Genomic DNA, 25,895 nt, shown 5'->3' with positions numbered 1-25,895 from the left:
GCAGTGTTCTGATGAAGCTCGCCATTTGCGGGAGAAAGCGCTAAACAACTGTTGTATTTTTTAATAAAGACGTGAGGATTATACTACTGATCGAGTTTTTGTCCAGCTGTTGTTCACTGTGAGCAGGCAGTCAGCGGGTTGCTTTGGCTGCCGTTGTTGTTTTTACATAGGCTGACAGATATCGAATCCTCTATGATTGACACTGGAATCTAAGCCAATTGTTAGTCATTTTTGTTCATACTGTAGTATCATCGTTGGCGAAGGTAGAATGCTGCTCATTGCAAAGCACATACCAGTCTGAGATGCAGAATCACGAGGTCCTTAATGATTCTCTTCATATAATCCAAAGAGGTAGGTCTCGGGTCATTTGTGCCCATGTGGACTATGGTAGAATGATACTGGTACCTGTTGCGCAGTGACCTGAGTGTGTGTGTTACTTGATGAATCCTGGCTCCAGATAAGCAACGGACCGTAATCTTCTTGTCCAGTTTGGTGAGTGGAGCATCTTTGTGTTGTACACTGGTGTCCCCTATTACAAGAGTCCTGAGTAAATTACTTGCTTGCCTTATGGGCTTTGTTTTTGGGGGTCCATTGGGTGTAGGCTTATCTGCGGTGTTTGGTGGTTGCTTCTGGTCAGTGGTTTAGAGATTGTTGAGGGAAGGTATTGCTGTTTGCAGGCTTAGGAAGCCTTTGAGGTTTGGGAAGATTTCTTTTTAGTTCCTCAGCATAAGATGGTTTATGTGTGTGGAGGATGTAATGTGTGTTTTTGAGAACATTTTTTGTATGCAAATTTTTTTTATCTCCAAGGAAATTGTGTACATACATCTCTCGCTTACTGTGTTGGTTTTATTAAAGATTAAAATGTTATCAGTGAACATGAGACAATTGGTACATTGTCTCAGTGTGCCCATAACTACCAAGCTGGCTACAGAGACATTTGGAAATTGCATATCCTTGTTGTCCAGACTTGTATTATAGTGGGCTTTTAGGGCTTGAGGACTGAGTTTTACAGATGTCTCCTAGGGTGGTCACTAAGTTTAGGGACTAAAGTTGAATAGTGCTATGATATGATATTGGTGTGCTACCTGATGTACAAGCTTAGCTGGTCTGAGCTTCATTTTGTCCCATGCTTTACTGAATTCCAGGTTACAGTCCTGTGCATCACTAAATTGTTGGTTACAGTAGTAGTACTAGTTTTGTAGGTAAACTTCTGTAATGATCTTTGTGTTTCACTGTTGCAGTCCTAACTGATGGGATTTCCTGTTATGGAAGCCCTTGGCCAGCCTGACTACCAGAGAATTTTCACCTCCTCCTGAAGCTGGCAGACGCCCTGACCAGTGTCATGACGTCTGGATGTAAAAGAAGTCATCCGGTGCCATGGCCTCAGTTCTTTCTTGCCGTGGAAGCGTGAAACAGAGTGCAAGTCAGTGTGTCAGGCGATCTGCACCAGAGAAAGAAGAGGTCTAAAGCTAAGTACCCCATTGGGGAAATTTTTGTGTTTCTTGACTAATATCAGAGAAAGTTGGTAAATGTTTCTGCTGTGGCAAAGAGATACCACCCCGGGACTTTCATTCCTTTTGTGTGACTTGTTTGGGCCTTGAACATGATGCTCTTAATTGGTGATTCTGAGCTTGCTTTACTCATTATATCTCAGTAACGCGTCTGGGTGCATCTGCAATTACCTCCTACTGACACCTCTAGGCATCAAATATAGCTTGCTCATATTTGCATCAATAATTCCAAAACCATGCCATGTAGAAGGTTTTAAATATTTCATGTTAACGTTTACACAATGGCAAACTCAACTGATTTAATATTTGACCTCTGTGTAGTGCAGGTACATGGATATTAACTGTTTTTTATGATATTAATTTATACAAATGTAATTTTCAAATTTTTCTAAATATCTCAATAGCCAAGTAACAGAACTCCCTATCCTCACGTGAAAGCTCTCAACTAGATGAATAAAATGTGGCTTACAGTATCTGTGCAACTTGAGTGGTTGCTGAGATATTGCAAGCTGTTTACAAAATATTACAAACATAATAGTTACTGTGTTTACTGTGAAGTTTAAAACCTAGATCCTAAAGAAAACTACCACTATAAAAATAGTTTGTGCTGAAGAGTTTGCCATTTATACTTCTTTGCTAGAAGATCCATTGTGCCTGACTGTGTGTGTTTCTTAAATGATCTGGAATTACAGAACTCACGTAAGTATATTTTTTGCACTTTAACTTTTCAGTACTGTACTGTTTTATTTGCTTAATAGTACTGCACTGTCTTTATTTATTTGCTTAACAGTACTGCACTGTTTTTATGTTATTTGCTTGACTGAATTATTTACTTTTCTATGTCTGCATTTATGTATTTGCTGACCTCTGGTTTGAATGTTTGTTTCCTGATCTTTGCTGATATTTTTATTTCTGTTCTAAGGCATTTGGTACAGCACTTTAGCTTAGACTAACCGGTTCCACATAGAGGATCCTTCACAACTTTCTGGGGCAGCAGAGAGTTTGTGGTGAACTCATTCCAGGGTGGAAAAACTGGTCATACAGCTTCTATGTTATCTGATTGCCTCAAAGTGTGACTTTGGGAGGGTCTTTTTATCTTGTTGGCATAAAAATATTACCTTTGTATGAATGTCTGCTTATCTTGCTAGAAGCTCCATTGTGCCTAACTGAGAGTGTTTCTTAAACGATCTGGAATTACAGAACTCACAAGTAATTTTTTTGCACTTTATCTGACTGCTCAGTGTTTATTGGTACTGCTCTGTTTTATTTATTTGTTTAACCATACTGCACTGGTTTTGTTTATTTGCTTAACCCAGTACTGCACCGTTTTTATATATTTTCTGACTGAATTATTTATTTTTCTGTGTTTGGATTTATATATTTGCTGACCTCTGGTTGAATTTTTGTTTTTCTCCCTCCCTCCTAACCAACTGCTGTTGTGTTTTTAAAGTTGGTGGCTTTTGCTGTTGCCTGCTCCTACTGTAAATTTGTTCTGGGACACTCCTCTCTCATTAGCTCATTCTACCTAATGCAGAGATCATTTAGGAAGACCAAACCTCTTAGTTCCTTAACCTTGAATTATCTTCTGTTCCTCCTGTCCCCCTTTCCACTTTACTAACAAAAAAAAAAAACTTGCTTTATTCATCTGCTTTTACTGCATTTGTGTTTCCTCCTCCTACTCTGTTACTTCATCGTGCTTTTTCTGCTAATTGCTGCTGCTTGTTTTCCAAAGTATTCAATTACATCTTTTCTGTTGCATTTATTACTGCTTGTTTATAGCCTGTTTAAATTGTAGGTGTTGTTCTAAGCCTCTTAGTTTTGGTTTAAGCACTTGGGCTTTAGGCCTACCCTTTGGCTGTCCCTGGCCTTTCTCCATCAGATTCTGACAAATATGAATGGACGGTTTCCTACAGTTTCTTCTGCCGGTCTGGTTGATATGGGCATCCTGAGACAGTGTCGCAACTGCTTCATGTACACAGACAACAATCTACTACTACCACCTAGGAACACAATTTGCGAATGATGTTGTTACATTAGGAACCTAGAGTCTGTGTTCTCTCCTTCGCAAGCCTTTGTCACCGCAATCCATACACCTCAAATAACACCCACCCACATATGCAGAGGTCCTCAACAAAAACATACCCAAAAAGGGAGATATCCGAAGCAAAAACACGTGCTCTTCATAGCCCTCCACACCACATATCACACACAGTTCACACACTTGTGTGTCACAGCCACTAAGGCTCTCTCAATCTGGACGTTCCTTTCAGGTTCACCCCTCAGGGTCAAACTCTGACAACAGATGCCCCAGAAATAGCCTGGGGAGCTCACCTCAACAACTCCCAGACTCCAGGCAGATAAGACTTCCAGTTCAGAAACAAACACATTAGTCTAAAGTAACTAATGGCAGCCCAAAAAGGTCTGATTGCCCTCTAAAGAACAGTGGAAACCAGGAGTCATCCTGGTAAAGGCAGACAATACCACTGTTATGTGGTACATAAGCAAAAGGACGGGTGCTCTTATCCGCTTTGTCGTCTAGCCATGGACCTTTGAGAAACAGCAAACTCCTTAGGACTGCACCTCGTGTCACAGTACCTACCAAGAGAAACCAATCAACTGCTGGATGATCTCAGCAGGAGCTGTCAGACACCCGCAAGTAGCAGCTGCATTGGGAAGTTCTTCTCAGCATAACAAAAGAATAGTGTGCCACAGACCTTTTTTGCCACCAAAGAAAATACTCATTTGAAAATGTTTTGCTCCAGGACCAAAATAAGGTCAGTCTGGAAGACAGGTGCCTTGTCCTTTCCTTGGAAAGGTCTGTTTCTCTATGCTTTGTCCCAATACCCTTGCTTCCTAGGGTACTGCTAAGGATCAGGGAAGAAGGGCCAAGGGTTATTCTTATAGCCTCAGATTGGCCAAAGCAGCACTGGTACTCCCTGTTACTCAGTCTAACCAACAGAGAACCATGTCTGCTTCCCCAGCGAGTGGACCTGTTAACAAGGTTATCATCATACACCCCAACCTGAAAACACTCAAATTGGCAGTTTGGTTGATACCTTGATCCCATGGAAGGGAGCATCCCTCAGCAAACAGGTCTTGGACATTCTAAAAGAAGGCAGAAAACAGTACTAAAAAGTCTTACTTTTCACCAAATGAAAGAGATTCATTATATGGCGCAGACAAAAGGAACAAAGCCCTCGGTAAGCACAGATCCCTTTAATCCGACATACTTATCAAGCCATTATGAAAAAAGGATCATCTTTTTCCTCTATTAAATTCCATTCTTCAGCTGTTTCAGTCTACCCGTCTTCTCAGCCTCCTCTGTTTTCTCATCCTCTCAAGAATTTTTTTCTGAGATGGGTTGTCCACATTAGGCCCCTGAGGAAACCTTCTGTGCCCTCCTGGGGCCTTAGTTTCATTCTGGACAAGCTCACCCTCCCACCCTTTGAGTCAGCTGCTTTCATAGATATAAAATAACTGACCTGGAAGACAGCCTTCTTACTAGCCATTACTTCAGCCAGAAAGGTTCTAGAGCGTCAAGCTCTTGTGTTTGAAACCTTTCATCATTTTTCACCCAGACAGAGTTTCTGTTAGTACCAGTCCTTCCTTTATGCCCAAGTTGGTGACGGATTTCTTTAAACCAGACCATGCACTTGCCTGCATTCTTTCCTAACCCTCAAAACAAGGGACAAAGGGTCTTCCTTACGCTGAATGTGCATAGGCAACTGCGTTACTACTTAGAGCCAAAGCTGTCAGGAAGTCGGACCATTTTTTGTGGCCTTTGCAGGTAGCTCTGAGGAGAGACCAATTTCAAAACCATCATTAAATGTATCTCCCTCTGTATCTCATTTTGCTACGGCCACCATGGTAAGAAGCCTCCAGACCCTGTGAGGGCACATTCCTCTAAGGCTACTGCTACATCTGCTGCCTTTGTTAGAGGTGGCCACTAAGGACATTTTGTGGGCCGCTACTTGGTCCTCTGTGCATACCTTCAGCAAACATTGCCATCTTCCTACCTTTACCAAGTCCAGAGCAGGGTTTGCCACTGCCTTCTTGCAAGGCATCCTTTTCTCTCCTTAATTTATCTGTCCACCCTCCTTTTACCTTTGGGAGTCATCCTATCAGTTAAGACTGCAACAGTGAAACATGAAGAACATAGTACAGTTGTGTACACTTGCCATAAATGTAGATGTCTGAGTATATTCACTGTTGCAGTATTCCTATCCTCCTTCCTTCCCCTCTTGCCTATGGAATAGGCAGGTTATTCTCCTTTCTAGTTCCAGGTTTCTCCCTCCTTGTTGGTACATCCTCTGGAGTCTCTGAGCTTAGATCCCGACTTTAGGGACTTGCAAGAAGGCTCCTTCCTCTTGGGGGCAAGAAAGTACCGAGGTCATGGTGCCGGCTGACTCACTTTTTATCCAGATGTTGTGACGTCGTTCAGGGCATCTAGCAACTTCAGGAGGAGTAGAAAATACTCAGCCAGCCAAGGACTTCCACAGCAGGAAATACCATCAGTTAGGACTGCAACAGTGAATACACTCGAACATCTACATTAATGGTAAGTGTGCACAACTGTACTTTTCCAGCTCAGATGGCCCTTGCCACCACCTACTACCACTTAATGGAATATCCCAGTTCTCTTAATGTAAAACGAGAAAAATGATTGCTTGAGAATTATGCTGCCACAAAACAACTTAAATAAACAGGCTAGACAAGGCAATTTCAAGTCAGTCAGACTAATAGCATGGCAATAATTTCAGCCTTAAATACAGGTAGATGCACAAGTAAAACAAAAAAAACGGTAGTTTATCACTAAAATAGGTTCTGGAAGTGCAGTTTTTAAATACAAGTACATAGCTTGTGCCTGGATGGAATATGTTGCAAGGAAATCTCTTTGGAGACATAGGCGAGGAAACCAAACATTGCTGAGGTCTGCAGGAATCAGGCAAGATCCTGGCAAACACGCCAAATTTATACGTGCACTTAAAACAAAGGTAACTGTGTAGAATCCCTTTAGTGGGGTCAGATTTGAAGGAGTACAATAGTTAATTATCAACAAAAGTACAAAGTAGCAAAGTACACAGTAACAGTGTCAGTAAAGCTTCTCAGTGATTCCGTGATGAACATATCTCTTCTTACTGTGCTCCTGTTAAGCATTAGAGGACTGTCTATTACATTGGCTGGAGTCAGTTTCATAGGACTGTATCCTGGGATGGTCTCTAAACTGCTCCACTCCTTCCACAACTGGAGATCTGTATGTCTTTGGTGGTGTTTTTTATTGCTACATATAGGTGTGAATTTGAAATTGTGTGATATTTTACCTTGTTTTGTTCAGGTCTGAAATATAGCAGTTGCTGGAATTACCAGTAAAAATGTGCATGCAGTCACAACCATAAATGCCCTGACAACACCAACAAAATAAATACAACTATTATCTTGCCTTTGAAATTTCAGTGCAGCCCATAACTTTGGCTCATACTTCTCAACCTCTTAGCTTGCAAAATTTGGATAAAGCCATAAATATTGAGGGAACAAAGGCCTAAAATCAGGGAAAACTGCCTCTATGCAAGACAAGATGGACTTAAACATTTTACTGATTAGTTTATCTATCTATACTCTAGAGCTATGTTTCTTAATTTTGTTTTATCCGTGTAGTCCCTTCCCATGCATCCGTAGCTGCAATAACTGAATCCTTTTCGGTCTATACTCCTAATTACGTCATCTTAATAATGGGGAATTACTGAACCAAGTCACGCACAAACCCACAAGCTAGCACTATAGCTTTTGTTTTGTCTTTGTTTAGTGTATATCCAGAATAGGCATCGAATGTCTCAAAATGTTCCTCAACTCCAGATTTTCCTTATCTGAATTTATCTATTGTAATGTAATGACATCTGAAAATAAACATAATGTAGCATGCCATTTAGTCTTGACTATATAAATCCCTTGTTTTCTTTGCTAATGGCCCTAAATATCAAGGGACATCCCTGACTAGCTTCTTTGTTCAAACAAAGGTAGTCAGAAAGAAGGCACCCACCTTCATTTTTGCCTCCAACCCTTTGTATATTCATGTTATTAACAAGTTATTCTCTCACGGAATGCAAATAGGTTCATAGATAAGTACAAGGCTAACTGCTTTTGTGAGCCATATTAGGCCTAGCCAATTACCCCATGTGGGAATCAAACTCTCTACCTTGCGTCTGTAAGGTAAACAGCTTAACCATTATGCCAAACTCCCAACCCAAGTACTACAACTGCCCTACTCATTAAATCCCAACTGACTCTTAAATGCTTTCTCTCTAAATCAAGACTCACCAACAATTGTAGTGCTTTGTTGCACACAGATTCCTTTGTGGTTATCATTGTTACTTTAGTGTTGTGAAATGTATGCCTCACCTTCACAAGGCTACATTGATTGATATTTATCAATTTTGGTAATATCCTTGCCATTCTTTTACCTAATATAATCATGGTGTAAAATCAAAGTGTGCCCAATGTGTGAAGCCACATCTGAAGGGTCTTTATCTCTTTCAGTAATACAGCCACTGCTGCATTCTTCCAAGAAGTTGATAATTAATCCTACTTTGTAAAATATTATTAAACAAAACCTTCCACATCTTAGCTCTATCCCTGCCTAACTTCTGATTATCCAGAGAAATGCTGTCTGGTCTGGGAGACTTCCCTGTTTGTGTACCACTAAATTTTATTTCACCTCTTCCTGTTTTATCATCCTCCACTAACCTTGGCTTAACTAAGTCTTCTGTAAGTATTTCCATTTGTGTCTTTTCTTAGTTTGCCAGTTCTTTTGCTTTTTGCATATTTTTGTAATGTCGCTGAACACTGGAAAATCTCTGGTTATTTTTCTTATCATAGACTTCCTGAGTTTGGCTACAACTTTTTCTGCTCTTTGCTACCTAAGTAATTGTGCTAAAAAGTTTTGCACTCTAGAATTATAACTAATAGTGTCTTAACAGCAACATTTTTAAACTCATGCATACTGTCCAAATACCTTTTTAGTTTTCCTTTAGCATGTATCAATTGCTCCTCCTCTTGTTCATAGGTTGGTACTAGGCTATCGGCCCTAGGGCCTATACAAGCCTAGCCATAACAATTCCCTGGCTATTTCTTCCCACATTATTTACTTCCCTGGACCCCTGGGTGAATTTTCTTTCTCCCATCCAATCATCAAGGTTCCTTTTGAAGAGAGCCAAAGAGGCGCTCTGCTTTACATGTATGGGCAGTCTATTCGAGAGTCTGGAGAGTCTCTGGATCAGGAACCTATCCCTCCAGCATGTTTTTGTTTATTGTGATGACAAGGTTTAGATCCCTGGAGCGTTTGGCTTTGAGGGATTTTGTTTTCTTTAAGTGTAGTATGTCCAACAGCTCTGGGTTTGACATGGCCTTGTATGTTAAGCAGAGATCGCCTCTGAGTGGACGATGTGCGACAGAGTATAGCTGGAGTTTTTTAAGGTGGTCAGCATAGGGCACCCGCTTTAGACCTGTGATTCTTTTAGTGAGGTATTTCTGCGGCCTTTCCAGTTGTTGCAGATGTCTTGAGAGAGACATACCAAACTGGGTGTTGTATTCTGTAATGGGTCTAATGAGGGATGAGTACAGTGGGGCAATGACCTCCTTTTTTCTGGATGAAAAGCCCTTAGTGATGAGGTGTGCCACATAAAAGAATTTCCTAACTGTTGTGGTGATGTGGTTATTGAAGGTGAGACCACTGTCCACCTGTTTCCCCAAGTCTCTTATCACACTTTCGGTGTTTAGTGTACTGCCACCTATGTGGTAATTCATGGGTCCATGTTTTTTCCCAAAGGGTTAACTGTACATTTCTTGGCATTGAGCTTGAGCCCATGGCTCTAGCACCAAGCATGTTTTTGTAAGGCCCTTTTGTAGACTACCCACATCATTTGGGGATTCAATAATGGCTTCCAGTTTGCAGTCATTTGTGAACTTTGTTAGCCAGAGTCCCTTAGTGTTTGCCTGTACTTCAGAGAAGTAGATGCCAAACAAGAGAGGTCCCAGGACTGAACCCTGAGGTACTCCACTTGTCTGGAGCTGGATTTGGAGTCAGCTACTTTTACAGTGTGGGTTCTGTCAGTAAGCCAGTTGGCAACCCATCGAGTGATGTAGGGATTAATGCCCAGCTTAGTAAGTTTATCTGTGATTCAAGAGTGGGGGATGGTGTCAAAGGCCTTGGCGAAGTCCATATAGGCTGTGTGGACTGCCTTACTCTCATCCACGGCTCTGGAGACTGATTCGTAGAAGTCAATCGGGTTCAGGAGACAAGATCGGCCCATCACGAACCCAAACTGGGTGGGGTCCAGTGTTTTAAGGTTGCCAATGTTTTGTTTATAATTTCCATAATAATACATTCCATGGCCTTGCAGATCCGGCTGGTCAGACTGATGGGGTGGTAGTTCCCAGGATCCAAGGTGGATCCCCCCTTGTAGAGTGGGATAAATGTAGCTGTGCTCCAGTCAGTGGGCACGAAGCCTGAGGTGAGGGTATGATTAAACATGACACTTAGGTGAGGTGCCAGTTCATTTTGTAGTTCATGTAGTACACAGCCCGGGATGTCATCTGGCCCCATGGATGCTGTATTCTTAACTTTGGAGAGAGCGTTTTTTTACCTGTGTGACCGTTATTACCAGAATTTGGCAATCTTCCAGTGTTGAGATGGGCCATTTAGGGGGGTGAGAATGTGGTGAAGTTGGCACTGAATCGATCTGCCAGGATATTGGCAATATCCTTGGGGTCAGTATATTTAATGCTATTCTGTTGTAGCTCAGAGCAGATTTGAGCATTGCCATTTAGATTCTTGACATAGTTATAGAATACCTTGTGGTTGTCTTTGGAGCCTTTGACAATTTTATTTTCGTAACTAGCTTTGGAGAATTTTATGAGGGATCTCTGCTTCTTACTGAGGCTGGTAAGGGAGATTTTTGCATCCTGGGAGTTTCCTCTTTTCTGCAACAGTTTTTTCCTTTTGTTGTAAAGTTTGTTTATGGCAGGTGACCACCAGATTGGGTTCCTTTTTTGGAGGAGACCGTCTTGGCTCTATTTGGGATGGCACGATTTATGCATGAGTGGATGTGCTCGTACAGTGCCTTAGTGTAGGACTCAGCAGTCGAACTTTCAGTTCCCGTCTGCATGGGTGTCATGAAGTTTGTAACTTCTGACTTGAGTAGCATGAAGTTGGCATTGGAGAATTTTTTATGGAGGTTTCCTTACTGGGGCGTGGGGGTGGGATGTGGATGTTAAGGGTGATTAGCTTGTGGTCTGACCTGACCAAAGAGGGGGTGACCATAGTTGTGGAGCATCGATTTCTCATGTCGGTAATGACCAGGTCTAGGATATTGGAGCCCCTGGTGGAACTATAGATTAGTTGATCCAGGGCATTGGAATTTATGAATTCCAAGAACCGGTGGGCAAAGGTGTTGGTACACGAGTAGTTTTCCCAGTTAATGGCAGGGTAGTTGAAATCACCCAGTATTAGGGTGTTTGGTTGTATATTAATATTTCCCAGTATGTTTAGAAAGGTGTAGTGAGAATATTGGGGCATGGTGTGGATCTGTAGCAAGCTACAATTTGGATTGCAGACTTATCTAGTGTTAGTTGCCACTGAAGAATTTCAGACGCGTTGTGTTGGGTAACTAACCTGGTGGTGTGAATATCCTTGGTGAATATGGACACTCCTCCACCTTTAGTGTTTTGGTCCAGGTTTGGTGGCTGAAAAGTGTGGTAAGAGTTGTAGCCTGGTATTGCAGGGATGCTCTCTGGAGCCTTGACAGTAACCTGAATCCCAGGGGCGACAGGTGCAGACCATCTCTGGCAAAGCATCGTGGTCTGTCAATCATGTCATCCCAGGCAGACAGATACTGGATCTGAGAGATTTTCATCTTTTTTCTATAATACTTAAATTGTTGTCAACCCATGTACGTATTTTAGCATGCTTTTAAAGTCCATTTTCATTTTATTCTACTTACTAGCTGTTCCCTTCTGAAGTAATTTTGTTTTCCCTAATAACTAAAATTGTACCCAGTACCCACTCCTTATTCTTTAAATTCCTCTCTTTTTAGCAAATAACTAGCAGAGTCCCATTGTTTTATTTTTACAACATGATCCTGTATCTTTATCTTAGTTTTAATTAATCCATGTTCGGTTATCTTTTTTGGATGAAGCACAGTGCTCTCAGTTAAATGCACAAGCTGTTGTGTGTGATTTCTATCCAATGTAGCCTCAGTCATTGCATCTTGGAGAATGTTATGTAAATTCTTTCTGAGTTCCTGATCCTGAATTCACAACTTCCATAACAAATATTCTCAAACATTTCTTGCAAAATCTATTCTGTCATGATACATTTCCATTCTGCAGAGCCTCTGATGCATCACTGTTGGAAATGAGGTTCCAGTCCCAACTGATGCAATTTCACTTTTGCAGATGAGAATTCCAAACCACACCCATAAGCGATGTTCTGTGCTGAAAGCCTATTTCTCCCAAGTTCCATGACGGTAGGTTTAGGTGTTATATAAATACATACCACTGTAGCCTTCCCACTTTCTAACCACTTACTACCACAAATCTACCATATACTGTCCCATTTTTCCCTTTTTCTGTAACCATTGGGCCCGTCTGTCAGTCAGCATTGTTACTCCTGTTTTTCTTTGCCTTAATATTCTGCTGAATGTCCACCCTGAAATCCTTCCTTGTTAAATTCACATGCTGATTTCTGTCTAAATACACCTGCTGTAACATCGCCATTATCACTCTAGACTTCTTAAAACAATTCAGCACTTTTTGTTTTTGTCTGTACTTTGTAAGGGCATTGACATTCTATGTTAACATTGACAAGGAAGCAACGCTGAAAATAAAAAAGCTATTACTACCATGTATTTATATGTTTCCAACTTGCAACTTACATATACACATTAATGACTGGAAGGATGATTTTATATGCCGTTGCTTCTTTTCCACACATTTTGAGCCAGTGTCACATTTTGCCAAACTTTTGCTTCAGTCAAAATCGTCAAGAAAAAAAACAAACCTAAATTAATTTTTAAAATCTCCATCCCACATTAACTCACAGCAGCCAGAAAAAAATGTGTATGCAATTTCCAAAAAAGGGAGTCTAATCCACCATGGGAACAATTGCCTCAATTCATTCACTGTCCCCAGATATATTATCATCCTAAGGTTTTAAGTTAACCATGCTTATTTTCACGTTAGACCTGCATTCCCATTTGTGCAGTTTGCTGTTTGTTGTTATATTTTCTCTGCTCCTGAGCAGATGCAAGAAAACAGCTTGCATGCTTTTAATAAATATTAACTTTTTATTAAAAAAAAACATTATTAAGTTATCATTTAAGACGTAGCGAATGCACATTTCATCGTAAGTCTGGGTGTGACAAAGGTGGTGGAGTTAGAGGTCCAGCAGTTGATTGTAAAGTTAATATGGGGATAAGCAATCATGGCATACCCATAGAAATCTGAAAGATGAAGAGAAATTATTTAATAGTGTCTTGAAAGTGTGGAAGTATACTTTCATCCTGGAAGAAAGTGGTGGTGGTAGTTTTACCTAAAAAAGGAAAGATAATGCAAATTCTGCCTTGTATAGACCATTTTGGTTATTAAATCATGTCTACAAAGTATTCATGTTTATATTAGCAAAAGAGATATCAGGAGTATTGCTAAAACTGGTTACCTAGGTCATTGTGGGTTTTTGTAGGAATGTAAGACATTTAACTTTAGTAAAAGTTGGATGATTCAGAACGATACAGAGGACAAATAGATGCCATTACTGTTGTTAAGCCTGGCTGCAAAATAAATGTTTGAGTAAGTTGTGAATTTATATGTATAATAATGGCTAAATTTGCATGTCTCATGGACATAATTTAATTAATATGGAAGGTGTGTACAGGGTCTGAAGCAATGATAAACGTGGGGGATTTTTTGTGATAAGTTGAGTTCGTCTTAAGGAACATGGCAGGGATGTCTGCTTTCCATTTGTTTGAGATATATATATATATATATAAGTATAACATGCAAACATCCATGAATATTGGCAGAAAGGGAGACAGGAAAGAATAGTATTGGTTTACAGATGACACAATATATCTGACAAACCCCAAAAAAAAAATTCTCTGTGCTATATAATACTTTGAGACAGTTCCAGATGTTTTGAGGTTCTAAAGTAAATGGAGATGAGACAAAAGCTGTAGCTGTAAACCATTTGCCTGTGTCATCTAGCCATTCTCATACCTTTGTGAGGTGAAAAATGAAGTACCTAGAAGTCTGGCTTAAGAACTACTCATTAGTAAAAGCAAAGGAAATGTGGTAGGAAACTAAAAAGAAGGTAGCCCAAACATTAAGTGAATGGAAGTGCATGAATATGAATCTGTATAGCAATGTACAAGTTGTGAAATTTTTTGGTCCCCCTGAGTCTGTGTGTTGGTCAGATGTATTTTTGTCAATCTGATAATAAATTATGGCTAGAAGTGAATGAGAAATTGAATAATTTGGAGGGAAGGAAAGAGCCCTAGGGTTAAGTGGGATACGAAGATCTTGGTGATGGAGCAAGGGTTTGCTTGATTTAAAGATGTTTGTTAAGGATATATATAATATCCACATGTAAGCAGATGGATGTAAACCAAAATAGAAAGATATGATGAAGCATGGAGGGTTTTCCAGAGATAGTGAGAGGTTTGTTTTATTGGAAACAGTTGTTAATAAAAGCAACCATGTACAGTAAACTCTCCGTTAACCAGACCTTTCAAGCAAAAAAAAAAAAATCTAAGTACAGTGCAATTTACATGTGTTGCAGACACCCCCCCCCCCTGCAGAAACATATACCTTATGTTTTTAGAGTTTTAAAAAGGAAGACGGGAATAAATTCCTTCTCTCCCCAACCAAAGAACAAGTCAAACTAAACAAATAGTACAGGGTACACTATTAGTCAGGCCTATTTTTAATAGCAACTCTCAGGCAACAAGAAACTACAGTTGTCCGGCATCTACCAATCCCCATGGGTGCTGGTTAACCGAGAGTTTACTGTATAAAGTGTCATATAGTGTACTGAAAAATAAAAGTGTTAGGTTATGGAATAAGGAGATTTGGCCAGTTGGATTCCCCAGATAAAGAAAGTAGCAAGAAATAGAGAGACGTAAGTGAAGGAAGTTTTGAACTGAGGCATGGAAACAAATTACTCATGGGAAGAAACTGAGCGAGGAAGCAGAATAATTGTTTGGATTACATGAAAGGCTTAGGCAGCCATATTTGTTAATGATAGCAGAACATAGAGAGCAAGCAAGAGAGGAGTGTTAGGTGAGTGGCCACACCTGGTTGGATTATTTTTATTACATGGGTTTGGCTTTAAAAAAGGATAATTAATAGGGCATGTAGAATTACACACAATAGTTAGAAAATCAGTCAGGAACTCTGGCAGGATTAGATGAAAAGGTTGGATGAACAAATTACAAAATATTAATTAGGGAGTATTCAGGGCTTTAAATTACATCAAGAAGATTCAGGATAGTTTAATTTACATTTGTTTACCGGGAAATTCAAACTGGACGCAGGTCCTTTTTCAGCGGATGCCTGGGGAGAAAAGCTCCACATCATGTACATGATAGAGATACAAAGTTGCAGCAATAGTAAACAACATTACAGGTTGTTAACTTGCAACATTTTCTGTATATACTATTGATAATCAATATCTTGTTATTGTATTAAAGCTTGTCATTTATAATATTAGTAACAAAGTTGTCAGACAGGATGTTAAAGTATGTAAAAACGACTAGCTGTTTCTGACTGTGGTTAGTACTTGCGATAGTATAGTTGGGTTAAGAGTCTAGGTGGAGGGGGGGGGTAAGGGTGGGGGTGTTAGCCTGGATTAGAACAAGGACAAAGCCAGTGCAAATTTAAGTGGAATTTGAGTGCAGTCTTGAAAAGGCTACTGGAAGATAGAGGAGTTATAGAGGGTGGAAGATTGTTCCAAAGTTTAGATATGGTACATGAAAATATGGCTTCTCCTGCTGAGTTTTTGGGTTTGATAAGAGTGAGTGATTTTTGTTGCTTAATCTTAGGGGCTAGTGGAGTGATAGGGTTGGAAGGGAGGGGGATGTTAAGGGGGTGGTAAATAAGTGTATGAGCGTGGGTAAATTGATTAAAGTGAAGGAGTTGTGGGAGTTCTAGCCAGTTTACATGGAATTGTTTGCATAGAGATTTCTATGCTCCTGAACATAATTCAAGGGATCTTTATTCAGGTTCAGAGTAACTATTAGAGGTGTATTGGGAGTGTGAGGGGTAAACTGGTTGCATGCTTTTTGGGAGTGTTCTGAGCTAACAGAGTTTAACTACACATTACAAAATGCCGTGGGGCAGATGCTGAAAGAACAGATGGAAGTTGCTAAAGAGTAGATGCTACTAAATTGGAATTGAGGAGGTAGAATGCAACGGCATAAGAAGGCCTTATTAATTTTTATCGTTTTAGCATCCAGAAAAGGTGATAACCAGAAAGTGGAAGTCAATGGTTAGGCTGGCATTGAAAGATGTACTAGGTATTACAAAAGAAATAAGCAACTGGAGGGAGGCTTGTTAGATGGGAAAGAACAAGATGCACATCACTAAATGGAATGTGTGGTATCAATTCCTTCCAGGATGATGGGGAGAAAGTATATTGGGGAGGGTTGAAAGTGGTGTAAAATTAAGAGTATGTATTAAATGTCATCTAGGTTTATTTTTGGAAAATGTAGGTTTAAATGTGTACAACAGTTTATATAAAAGTGAATATGTAAAATCAGCAAGTATATAATTTGCTTGATTTTTGATCCATATTGTTTGATAAATTCTGAGTTCAATAAAGTTGTGTTAAAGATGGCCTGCAGGTAGAAAAGATTTTTTTATCTTATAAATCGGAATCCTGTGTAATTTAAAATAAATACAAAATGCAACAAATGAGTTATCTTGTCAGCCATAGCTTTTTCTATTACCTGTACTCCCAAGGTACCTCATTAACTGTAGTTAAGGGTTTTTGTCCACTGATTCTAATTTGTCATTTGTTAACCGGGTTAGTCCAACTGAGCCAGTGGTCAGTTTTCAGTGGAGAATCAAGGAGAAAAGCTCCAGACAGTTATTACAAAGTTACAAAAAAGAAAAACCTTGACAGTGAAGTTTTATGCAAACATTACAGTAATGTGCTTTACTTTATTTTGGAAAGGTTTTGATTGCCATAGGTTTGTAGCAGCTGAAATAACTTTGGAGAATGGTATGAAAACACAGTAGAAAATGCTTTAATTTGTAAGACTGTTATATATAAACTGAAGTCACTGTGAGAATTGCTGTTAACATTATTGTTAGTGGATACTTACTGAAGTCACGGTTTAAGCGATTGTTTTGTAAGTGGTAGTTATCCATGGGAATTCTCCAGAAAGTTATGATTGTATAGCTTTCAAATTGTTTACTGAAATTGCTTTGGAAAGTGACATGTTAATTCTGTACATTCTGTGCTGGTATCACTGTGAAATAACCAGGGTCAATGTGAAAAGCAGCTTTCATGTAATCTCTGTATTGATGTCTGATCCACATATTAGAGGAGTGTGTTTATCTCCCTCTTGTTTGTTTTCTTCATCTGTTGCCTCCTAACCATGAAGTCAACTGCAGCATATGTCGGAGCAATTAATCCTACCTGGGGCGCATATTCAGGTTTTATCAGTCTGTGCAGGTGAAGCTGGCTGTGGCAGATGAGTTTTGATTTCACTTTAGAAGTACTTCATGAGTGATGTAACATATGCACATTTACTTACGTGCATGTGTGAATGTTGATATGGGGGCATTACAAGTGGAAATTTACAAAATCCATGTGGTACATGCTGTGGAAGCTGATTGGGTGTGCCACTGTTCGTTTGAGAGTGCATTAAGACATTTTAAGATAAATGTAACTGTGTGTGGTAGTTGTGAATGCCATGACTGGCTCTAGGACAGCAAGGTTCCTGCACTATTCACGTAGCATATTTTATGGTTGAGTACTGCAGACTGAATGGAATACCACTAACCATGTTCAAGATATAGTGTGCAGTGATAGTGAAGTATATTTGTCCTTCTGGTATGTGTAGTGAATAAATACTGGGGGCAGAGTGCAGAACAGTACACATTTCCTATGTGGGGAATACTTAGTCTTATGGGGGGCTAGGAACAGACTTTTTTTCAAATTTGCATGCAAGATTAGGATATTGTAATGATTGTGGAAATTGTTGAATCTTATAGCAGAAGTACAGTACGTATGTAGCCTGGGGCGCTTTCTGTTTTGATTGCTGACCAGTAGGTATACTTAAGATAGTGCTATCTAGAAGTTCTTTCTTGCTTGCAGGTCTGCTTTTTTGACATCCATTTCTGTCTTTGTTTCAGTGTTCATTCTGTACCTCAATGTCTAGACTGCTCCAGGTTTAATAACTGTCGGGATTGCGTCAGGAACTTTGAATGTGGCTGGTGTGGAAACACTGATAATCCAACCATTGGCAGGTAATAATTCACATTTTGTAGCAAAGAGCTGACACCATCATTAGAGTAATTGTCTCTAGAGTTTGGGTATTATTTCTGAAAAAATGCAGATGCAGTCCTGTGCTTCCTTTATGTTGGCTGAATTAAGAAGTGTTTGCGGAATCCAATCAGAATGATATGATTTTTTAGAATCTTACACTTAAGTACGTGAAGCATGGCCAGGCCTTTTGGTGTAAGAGGATAAATCACTAAGAAATGCTCAAGTGACTGAAGCTCACTTAGTGGCTTGAGCACCCGCTGGAGCACCCCTGCTTGTGGGTGAATGGAAAGGAGGGAAGGGGCTGCACCTGTTGCTTCTCTTGGGGGGAGGGTCAACACGACAGGTGGAGCACATTTCAAAAGATTACACAAAGTACACCAGTTTCCCCTGATGAAGATGAGAGAAAAGTGCATGATGTGCTTGTTCAGAAGCTAGGTTCTCTTCTGGTTGATGTCACTCAGAAATGAATAATTGCACCATGTTTGTTGTTCATCTTCTCTGAAAAATGCTTACTGGTCATGCACAGCAGTGTTGTTAACTGTGTGTGTGTGTGTGTGTGTGTGTGTGTGTGTGTATATATATATATATATATATATATGTATATATATATATATATATATATATATATCAGCATCTGATTGTTTTTTGTCTCACTGGGAACAGGTGAGCTGGAGGACCACTCTTATCCTGTGAGGAACCAATTGGTCAACTGGCTGCTTAGAGGGCTGATTTTGAAACACCTTTGAGGAGTCAGTGCTGGTCTGTTAGCAGAAGAAAAATCAATTCATGACTTGCAGCTAAAGTTTAGTATTCTGTGTTATGGTGTGATCTTTGCATTCCTCTACCACCGTATATTCACTTTTTGCTCTTAATAGATTTACTTCTGGCTAAGGATCATAGGTTTTATTCTGTTGTTGTCAACTTTCTTGATCTGACGGCAGTGTTTGGACACAATTGATTATGTTATCCTGCTGGAACAATTGAGCCATTACTGTGTTCTTTCAGAGGTTGTATAAAGTTGTTTACATCCCACCTCTCAGAATGCACACACACACGGTTATTTTGGGTGTAAGTTCTTCTTCACCCTCCTCTCTGAACTGTTTAGCACCACATGGTTCCATCTTGGGCCTTCTCCTTTTTACTGTATGTCTGCTTCCTGGATGATCTTATTTGAAGGATAGTTTTGCATTATCCCCAGTATGCTGTTGACATGCAGCTTTATGTCCCCTTATTTCAGTAGTGTGCAATAGCTTTGAATTCCTTGGTAGACTGCATGGGTTTCATCCATTAGTAATTGCTCCTTGAGATCAGCTTAAACTTGCTACAGCTAAAAAGTTGCTGTGACAATGCATGCTGATCTCGTGGACTGAGATTTTCATCCCTTGATACCCCCCCACTGAGTGTATGATATTGGTATTGTACTTAATTACAGACTCTCACTGTGCCAGATTTTAAGTCATCATGCTTTCACCTTAAGAACATTTCCAAGTTAGAACACATTTTACCTGCATTGTCTTTGTTGTACCTTGACTACTGCTGCTGCTTATAGTTGGGAGTGCTGAACTGTAAACTTGATTGCTTGTAGCTAGTCTAAGCCTCTGTGGCCCTGTTAAGTAATACTTCATGTTACCAGTATATTGCATCAGTTCTGTGCCTTCTGTGGCTGCCTGTATGATATCCTCTACAAAGCTGCTGCCTTACATATTTTGCACCACCCTGCATTAGTCATCCTGTTGAAAGAGTTGCTGTTGACTTAACTGTCTTGCTCATCCCCTCCATGCTAGCTTCCAGGGGGTTCTGATTGTGCAGCTTGAAGCCTCTGGGATTTCTTTCTTTGTCTTTCAGGCATATCATCTTTGAACTTGAGGTCCACTTGTTTATTTATTTATTACATTTCTTTACCGGGAAATTCCGACTGGACACATGTCCTTTTTCAGCGGAGGCCTGGGGAAAAAAGCTCCACAGAATAACATGGTAGATGGTAAACAATAACAATCAAGGTGTTTATTGTGTTTCACTGTTGCAGTCATTACTCTTGGGTTATCCTGCTGACAGGCTACCCTCAATCGGCCAGAATTCCAAAGTGTAGGTCCGGCGTTGGTTGCGGTCGCCTCTTCCCTGAAGTCAGTGCTCCAGGGGTATAAAAGATGCAGCCAATGCCATTTTCTTCAGTCTTTCTTGCCACGTGGTGCCCGAAGCAAAAGCAGTTCGCAAGTGCCGGTTAGCCGATTCCTGAGATTTTCAAATCCGAATTTCAGAACCAAAGTCTTCTTAAAGCTAAGTACCCCGCTGGGGAAACTTTTTTCTTGCTCCAGACTGATGTCAGAAAAAGTTAACAATTGTATTTCTTGTGGGAAGCAAATACCTCATAAGGATTGTATTCCTTGCCTAGGCCCTGATCACAACGTTGCTAGCTGTCGGTTTTGTGCTAGATTTAACCAACGCACTATTAAGCGTCGGTTGGATTTTGCATTTCATTACTTTGGCCGAAGATTTAACTATATAATGCCGTCGGAACAGCTGATGACCGGAGTTTACAAAAAACGCAAGGAAAAGGATAGGCATCCTAGGTCCAAAACTGACGACGAGGCCTCCGCTAGACCAGTCGCCGGTTCTCGGTGAGGCGCTTTCACAGCCCCTGGCACCCGCTACCTCAGAGCCACAGGCCGCTTCTGACTCCTACGTGGAGCCGACTGGGCCTCTGGATACTCAAGGTATTGGACACTGAAATCATTCCCTCAGATGGGTCCGGAGCCGCTGAGCAGGCATAGGCTTCTGAGGGTGTCTTCAGACCTACACAACTATATATTAAGCCATCTTCAGCTTCAAAGACTAAAGCAGCTCTAAAGACAAAGAAACAAGTACAACATTCTCCTTCTCAGACTTCCATGCCTAAAAAACAGATGCTCAAAATGGCCGAAGACCTAATTTCTTTGATCAGGGGTTCCCATCCCCCTCCTGATAAGAGGCTTAGGCAAGAAACAAAGTATGATTCTTCTGATCAGGTTTCTATTTCCTCTGATTCCTCTTCCGAACATGATTACTCCATGCTTCCCTATGAGGATTCTGATGCTGAAGAATCCATTCCTTCAGCCTCTCCTCCTGAGGATTATTCTTTTAGGGAAACCCTGCATACCATTAGGGAGCATTTCCACTGGGAGAGCCAAGATTATTCTGAATCTAAGAAAAGGCTCAGAGACTTTCTGCTACTTCCTCAGCACAGACCCCTTGCTATTCCACCTGTTCTAGACATTGTAGATGATGTATTTTCAGAGTCCAGCCTGTCCCCTGACTCTTTGCCCCCTGCACCTGCTAAGCCCGACAGATACTACAGGGTCCCGGATTCTCATAAATTACTATATAAAAACCCGCTGCTGACCCAGAAACTATCTCTCAGGGTCCCAAAGGGGTTAAAGCTTCCACTGCAAAAAACCCTGTCCCCTCTGATAGGGATTCTAGGACTCTAGACAGATGGGGGAAAAAGTTTACACTTCTGCTACTTTGGCTGTAAGGGCTTTAAATTGTCAGTTTCATATGCTTAAATATCAGCAATATTTAATGTCACTGCTTAAAAGAAATTTTTGGCAAATACTGAATGTTCAGAGAACAAGGAAATGCAGGATTTATTGCATGCAGCTGAACACGTGGGGAAGCATACTTTGCAATGTGGTTATGATTCACTGGAGGACTCTTGCAGGGCCGCTGTTACAGGTTCTGTTATTAGAAGGAATGCTTGGTTAAAGGAACAGAATCTGCCTGATCATGTTCAAGCAAAATTATTAGATGCTCCATTACAGCATGATATTTTGTTTGGTACTAAAGCAGAAGAGGTGTTGAAAATAATGGAAGATAAAGCAAAATCCATGCAGACAGTAAAGGATTTCTTACAGGTACAGCCACCCAGGTTTAGCAGGAACTGGCTTTCAAAAAATTGGTCCTTTCCAGTGTCAGACAGACCACAGAGAGGCAAATACAGGCACCCCAGTGGCAGATCTCAGCCCCAAGGCTCATACAGGCCTAAACAATGGGGTGCTCCTACCTCCAAAAGCGGAGAAGACAAATCACAACCTTACAGGAAACAGTCCCAATGACTTTCCTCTGCCAGATCCAAGCACTTTTCTTTTGACAGCCCCCTTAGGGGGAAAACTAGCACTTTTTTCATCAGATTGGCAAATGGTTACCCAAGACAAATGGGTCCTGAACATAGTGTCCCAAGGCTATAGGTTCAATTTTCACACCCTTCCAAGGTCAAAAGGTATGCCAGACCTGCCACACAATCAATGGGCAGAGGCACAAAAACAAATTACAACCCTCACGGACATGAGGGCCATTCAACAAGTACCACAACAAGAGCAGGGGCAAGGATTTTACTCCAGACATTTCCTAGTGCCCAGAAAGGACAAAACCTGGAGACCAATACTGGACCTGTCTATACTAAATACGTTTCTAGAAGTTCCAAAATTCAAGATGTTGACTCTACAGTAGCTACTGCCCATGCTGGGCAAGAAGGCTTGGCTCGTAACTTTGGACCTAAAAGAGGCATACCTGCATGTCCCAATCAGACAATCTTGCAGAAGATACCTGACTCATAGCTAGCTCAGTGCACTACCAATTCTCTGCACTGCCCTTTGGCTTATCTACTGCGCCCAGGGTCTTCACAAAATGCCTGGCACCAGTAATTGCATTTTGCAGACAAAGAGGAATTCAAATATATCCCTACTTGGACGACTGCCTAATTCAAACAGAGAACAAAGACATTCTTCTAACGCATCTGGCGTTTGTAAAAAGATTACTAATTCGCCTAGGGTACACAGTAAACGAAAAGAATTCAAAACTAGTGTCCTCTCAAGAGTTAATATTCCTGGGTGCAAGCTTAAATACAACTGCTCAGATGGCTTATCTCACGCCAGACAAACAAAAGCAACTGACTTCTTACTTCAAGAAATTGGCAACAAAAACCCACTTATCTGCAAGGAAAATCCTGCAGGCCTTGTGTTTCATGGCATCCTGCATTCTACTAATTCCATATGCCAGACTGCATATGAGGAAACTACAATGGTATCTAAAAAGTGTTTGGACTCGGCATTACCACAGCCTGGAGACAGTAATTGCACTCATTCCCTGCCTGCAACAGGAGTTTCAATGGTGGGCAGAGGCCTGTTACCACAACAAGGGCCTACCATTCAGTTTACCCACAGCCAGACAGACACTGACAACGGATGCATCAGATTATGCCTGGGGAGCCCATATGGCAGGAAAATGTATTCAGGGCACATGGCCTGCAAACCAGATGCATCTTCACATCAATCAAAAAGAGATGCTAGCTGTTCAAAATGCCCTGACAGCTTTCAAGGACCTGCTTCATCCAGGACAGCTACTGATAAAGGCAGACAATACTACGGTCATGTGGTACATAAACAAGCAGGGAGGCACACATTCCTACCCCCTCTGCAGACAAGCAATGATCTTATGGGACACAGCATTGACTTATCAAGTTCACCTGCAAGCACAATTCCTGCCAGGAAAAACAAATACACTGGCAGACGAACTAAGCAGAAACCTCATGGATCCCCACGAATGGAAACTAGATCCACAAGTCTTCAGCATGATAACAAGGAAATGGGGATGCCCAGACATAGATCTATTTGCCTCCCCTCACATCTGCCAATTGCAGAGATTTTGCACAAGGATTTATCACAAGCAAGCATGGAAAGTGGACGCGCTATCCTTCAGCTGGAAAAATCTAACAGTATATGCCTTTCCTCCACTGCCTCTCCTTCCCAGGGTACTCCTAAAGGTCAGACAAGAGAAGCCAAAAATGATATTGATTGCACCAGACTGGCCACGCCAGCACTGGTACCCAATCCTAAAGAGCTTGTCTCAAGGTCCAGCATGGGTATTGCCTCAAACGTCTCACTTGCTGACCCAACAAAGCAATCGGATTCTGCACAGCCAACTCAGGACCTTAAATCTGGCAGCATGGCGGATAATGTAGCCATTCAGAACACTCCTCTTTCAAAAGCTGTTATGGATGTTATTTTTGAGGCCAGGAGGCCCAGTACTAGAAAATCTTATGCAGAAAAATGGAAGAGATTCTGTTCTGGGAACCAGGAACAAGGCATTGACACGTGTGTACGAAATATCCCTCAGATTTTACAATACCTAACTGAGATGCTGAACAAAGGCCTTTCCTTCTCATCAATTAAGATTCATGCCTCTGCCATTTCAGCCCATTACAATACTGAACCACCTATCTTTTCTCATCCTTTAATAAGGCAGTACCTCAGAGGGGCCAAAAACATTAGGCCTCCAAGGAGAGCACCAATTCTGGCCTGGGACCTCAGTTATGTTTTGCAAAAACTCACACTGCCTCCTTTCGAGCCAGCCTCAACAGCGGATATAAAATTCTTATCCTGGAAAACAGCTCTGCTCCTAGCAATAACCTCTGCAAGACGAGTCTCTGAGTTACAAGCACTCATGGCTGTGGAACCTTTTACCATTTTTCATCCAGACAGGGTTTCTCTGAGGTCAAACCCAACATTTATGCCTAAGGTGGTGTCCAGTGTGGCCCTCCACCAAACCATTGCTTACCTTTTATCCAAATCCACAGAACAAGGGTGAGAAAATTCTGCATTCTTTGGACATGCACAGGCAGTTACGCTTCTACTTGGACAGAACTAAAGCTTTCAGAAAGACTGAGCAACTTTTAGTGTCATATGCTGCAGGATCACAAGGAAAGGCTATCTCAAAACAGACTATTTCTAAATGGATAGGCCATTGCATCTGTTTCTGCTATTTTCAGCATGGCAAATCAGTGCCTAAGGGCATTAGGCCTCATTCTACCAGAGCAGCAGCCACTTCAGCAGCCTTCCTCAGAGGAGTACCAACCAAAGATATCTTAGAGGCTGCAACTTGGAGTTCAGTGCACACTTTCACAAAGCACTACCACTTACCTCTTTACTCTAAGTCCAGAGCAGGCTTTGCCACTGCAGTTCTGTAGGGCCTCATAGCCTCTCCTAATCCTATTTAGCCCAGCCACCCATCCTCAGCTTTGGGATTCAACCCAAGAGTAATGACTGCAACAGTGAAACACAATGAACATAGTACAGTTGTGTACCTACCATAAATGTAGATGTTCGAGTGTAGTCACTGTTGCAGTCCAGGTTACCCACCCACCATCCCTCTTTTCTTTGCTGGGACTTATCTGTACTTCTCTATCCTGTACAGCCTATGTGGTGTATTTGCTTGTAGATGAAGGAAATGTTATTTTTGTGCATGTATTTTTATTGGCATATTTTGACAGCCTACCAGTTTGGGGCACCTGACATCTGGGGCAAGAAAAACTGAAGAAAATGGCATCGGCTGCATCTTTTATACCCTTGGTGCACTGATGTCAGGGAAGAGGCGACAGCTACCGACGCCGGACCTAGACTTTGGAATTCTAGCCAACTGAGGGTAGCCTGCCAGCAGGATAACCCAAGAGTAATGACTGCAACAGTGAATACACTTGAACATCTACATTTATGGTAGGTACACACAACTGTACTTTTTCAGAAGGTTGTCAGGTCTTGCCCTGCAGGACTGCCAGTCACCAAGGACTGTTTTTTTGAGGAGATCGAAATCTGGGTCTGTACTGTGTAGCTACAATTCATCAGCTTTGAACACTCCACTGTTGAGATTCAAAACCCAAGACAAATTCCAGTATCAGCAGCAATCCTTCCAAGACAGCTACAACTTCATACCAGGATCTAGTAAACTGAACTGCCTGCATTTCCAGAGAGGGTCACTAGTAGTTAAATGTACATATTTTTTTTTTCATTTTAAGTAGAACTGCCACATAA

At 41.1% G+C, this 25,895-nt stretch overlaps 1 protein-coding gene across 1 annotated transcript in view; it reads left to right on the top strand.

Moving 5' to 3' along the window:
* MEGF8 (multiple EGF like domains 8) overlaps positions 1-25,895 on the top strand; it is a 1,779,602-nt gene that overhangs the window by 433,963 nt on the left and 1,319,744 nt on the right. The window contains exon 17 of the mRNA XM_044079419.1: positions 17,922-18,035. Within this exon, the coding sequence (XP_043935354.1) occupies positions 17,922-18,035 (114 nt within the window). The remainder of the gene's footprint in view (positions 1-17,921; positions 18,036-25,895) is intronic.

The sequence above is a fragment of the Protopterus annectens genome, chromosome 8.part0, assembly GCF_019279795.1.
Source record: "Protopterus annectens isolate FY-2018-M chromosome 8.part0, PAN1.0, whole genome shotgun sequence".
In the NCBI taxonomy this organism is placed as follows: Eukaryota; Metazoa; Chordata; order Ceratodontiformes; family Protopteridae; genus Protopterus; species Protopterus annectens.
This window is presented reverse-complemented; position numbering and strand designations above follow the sequence as displayed.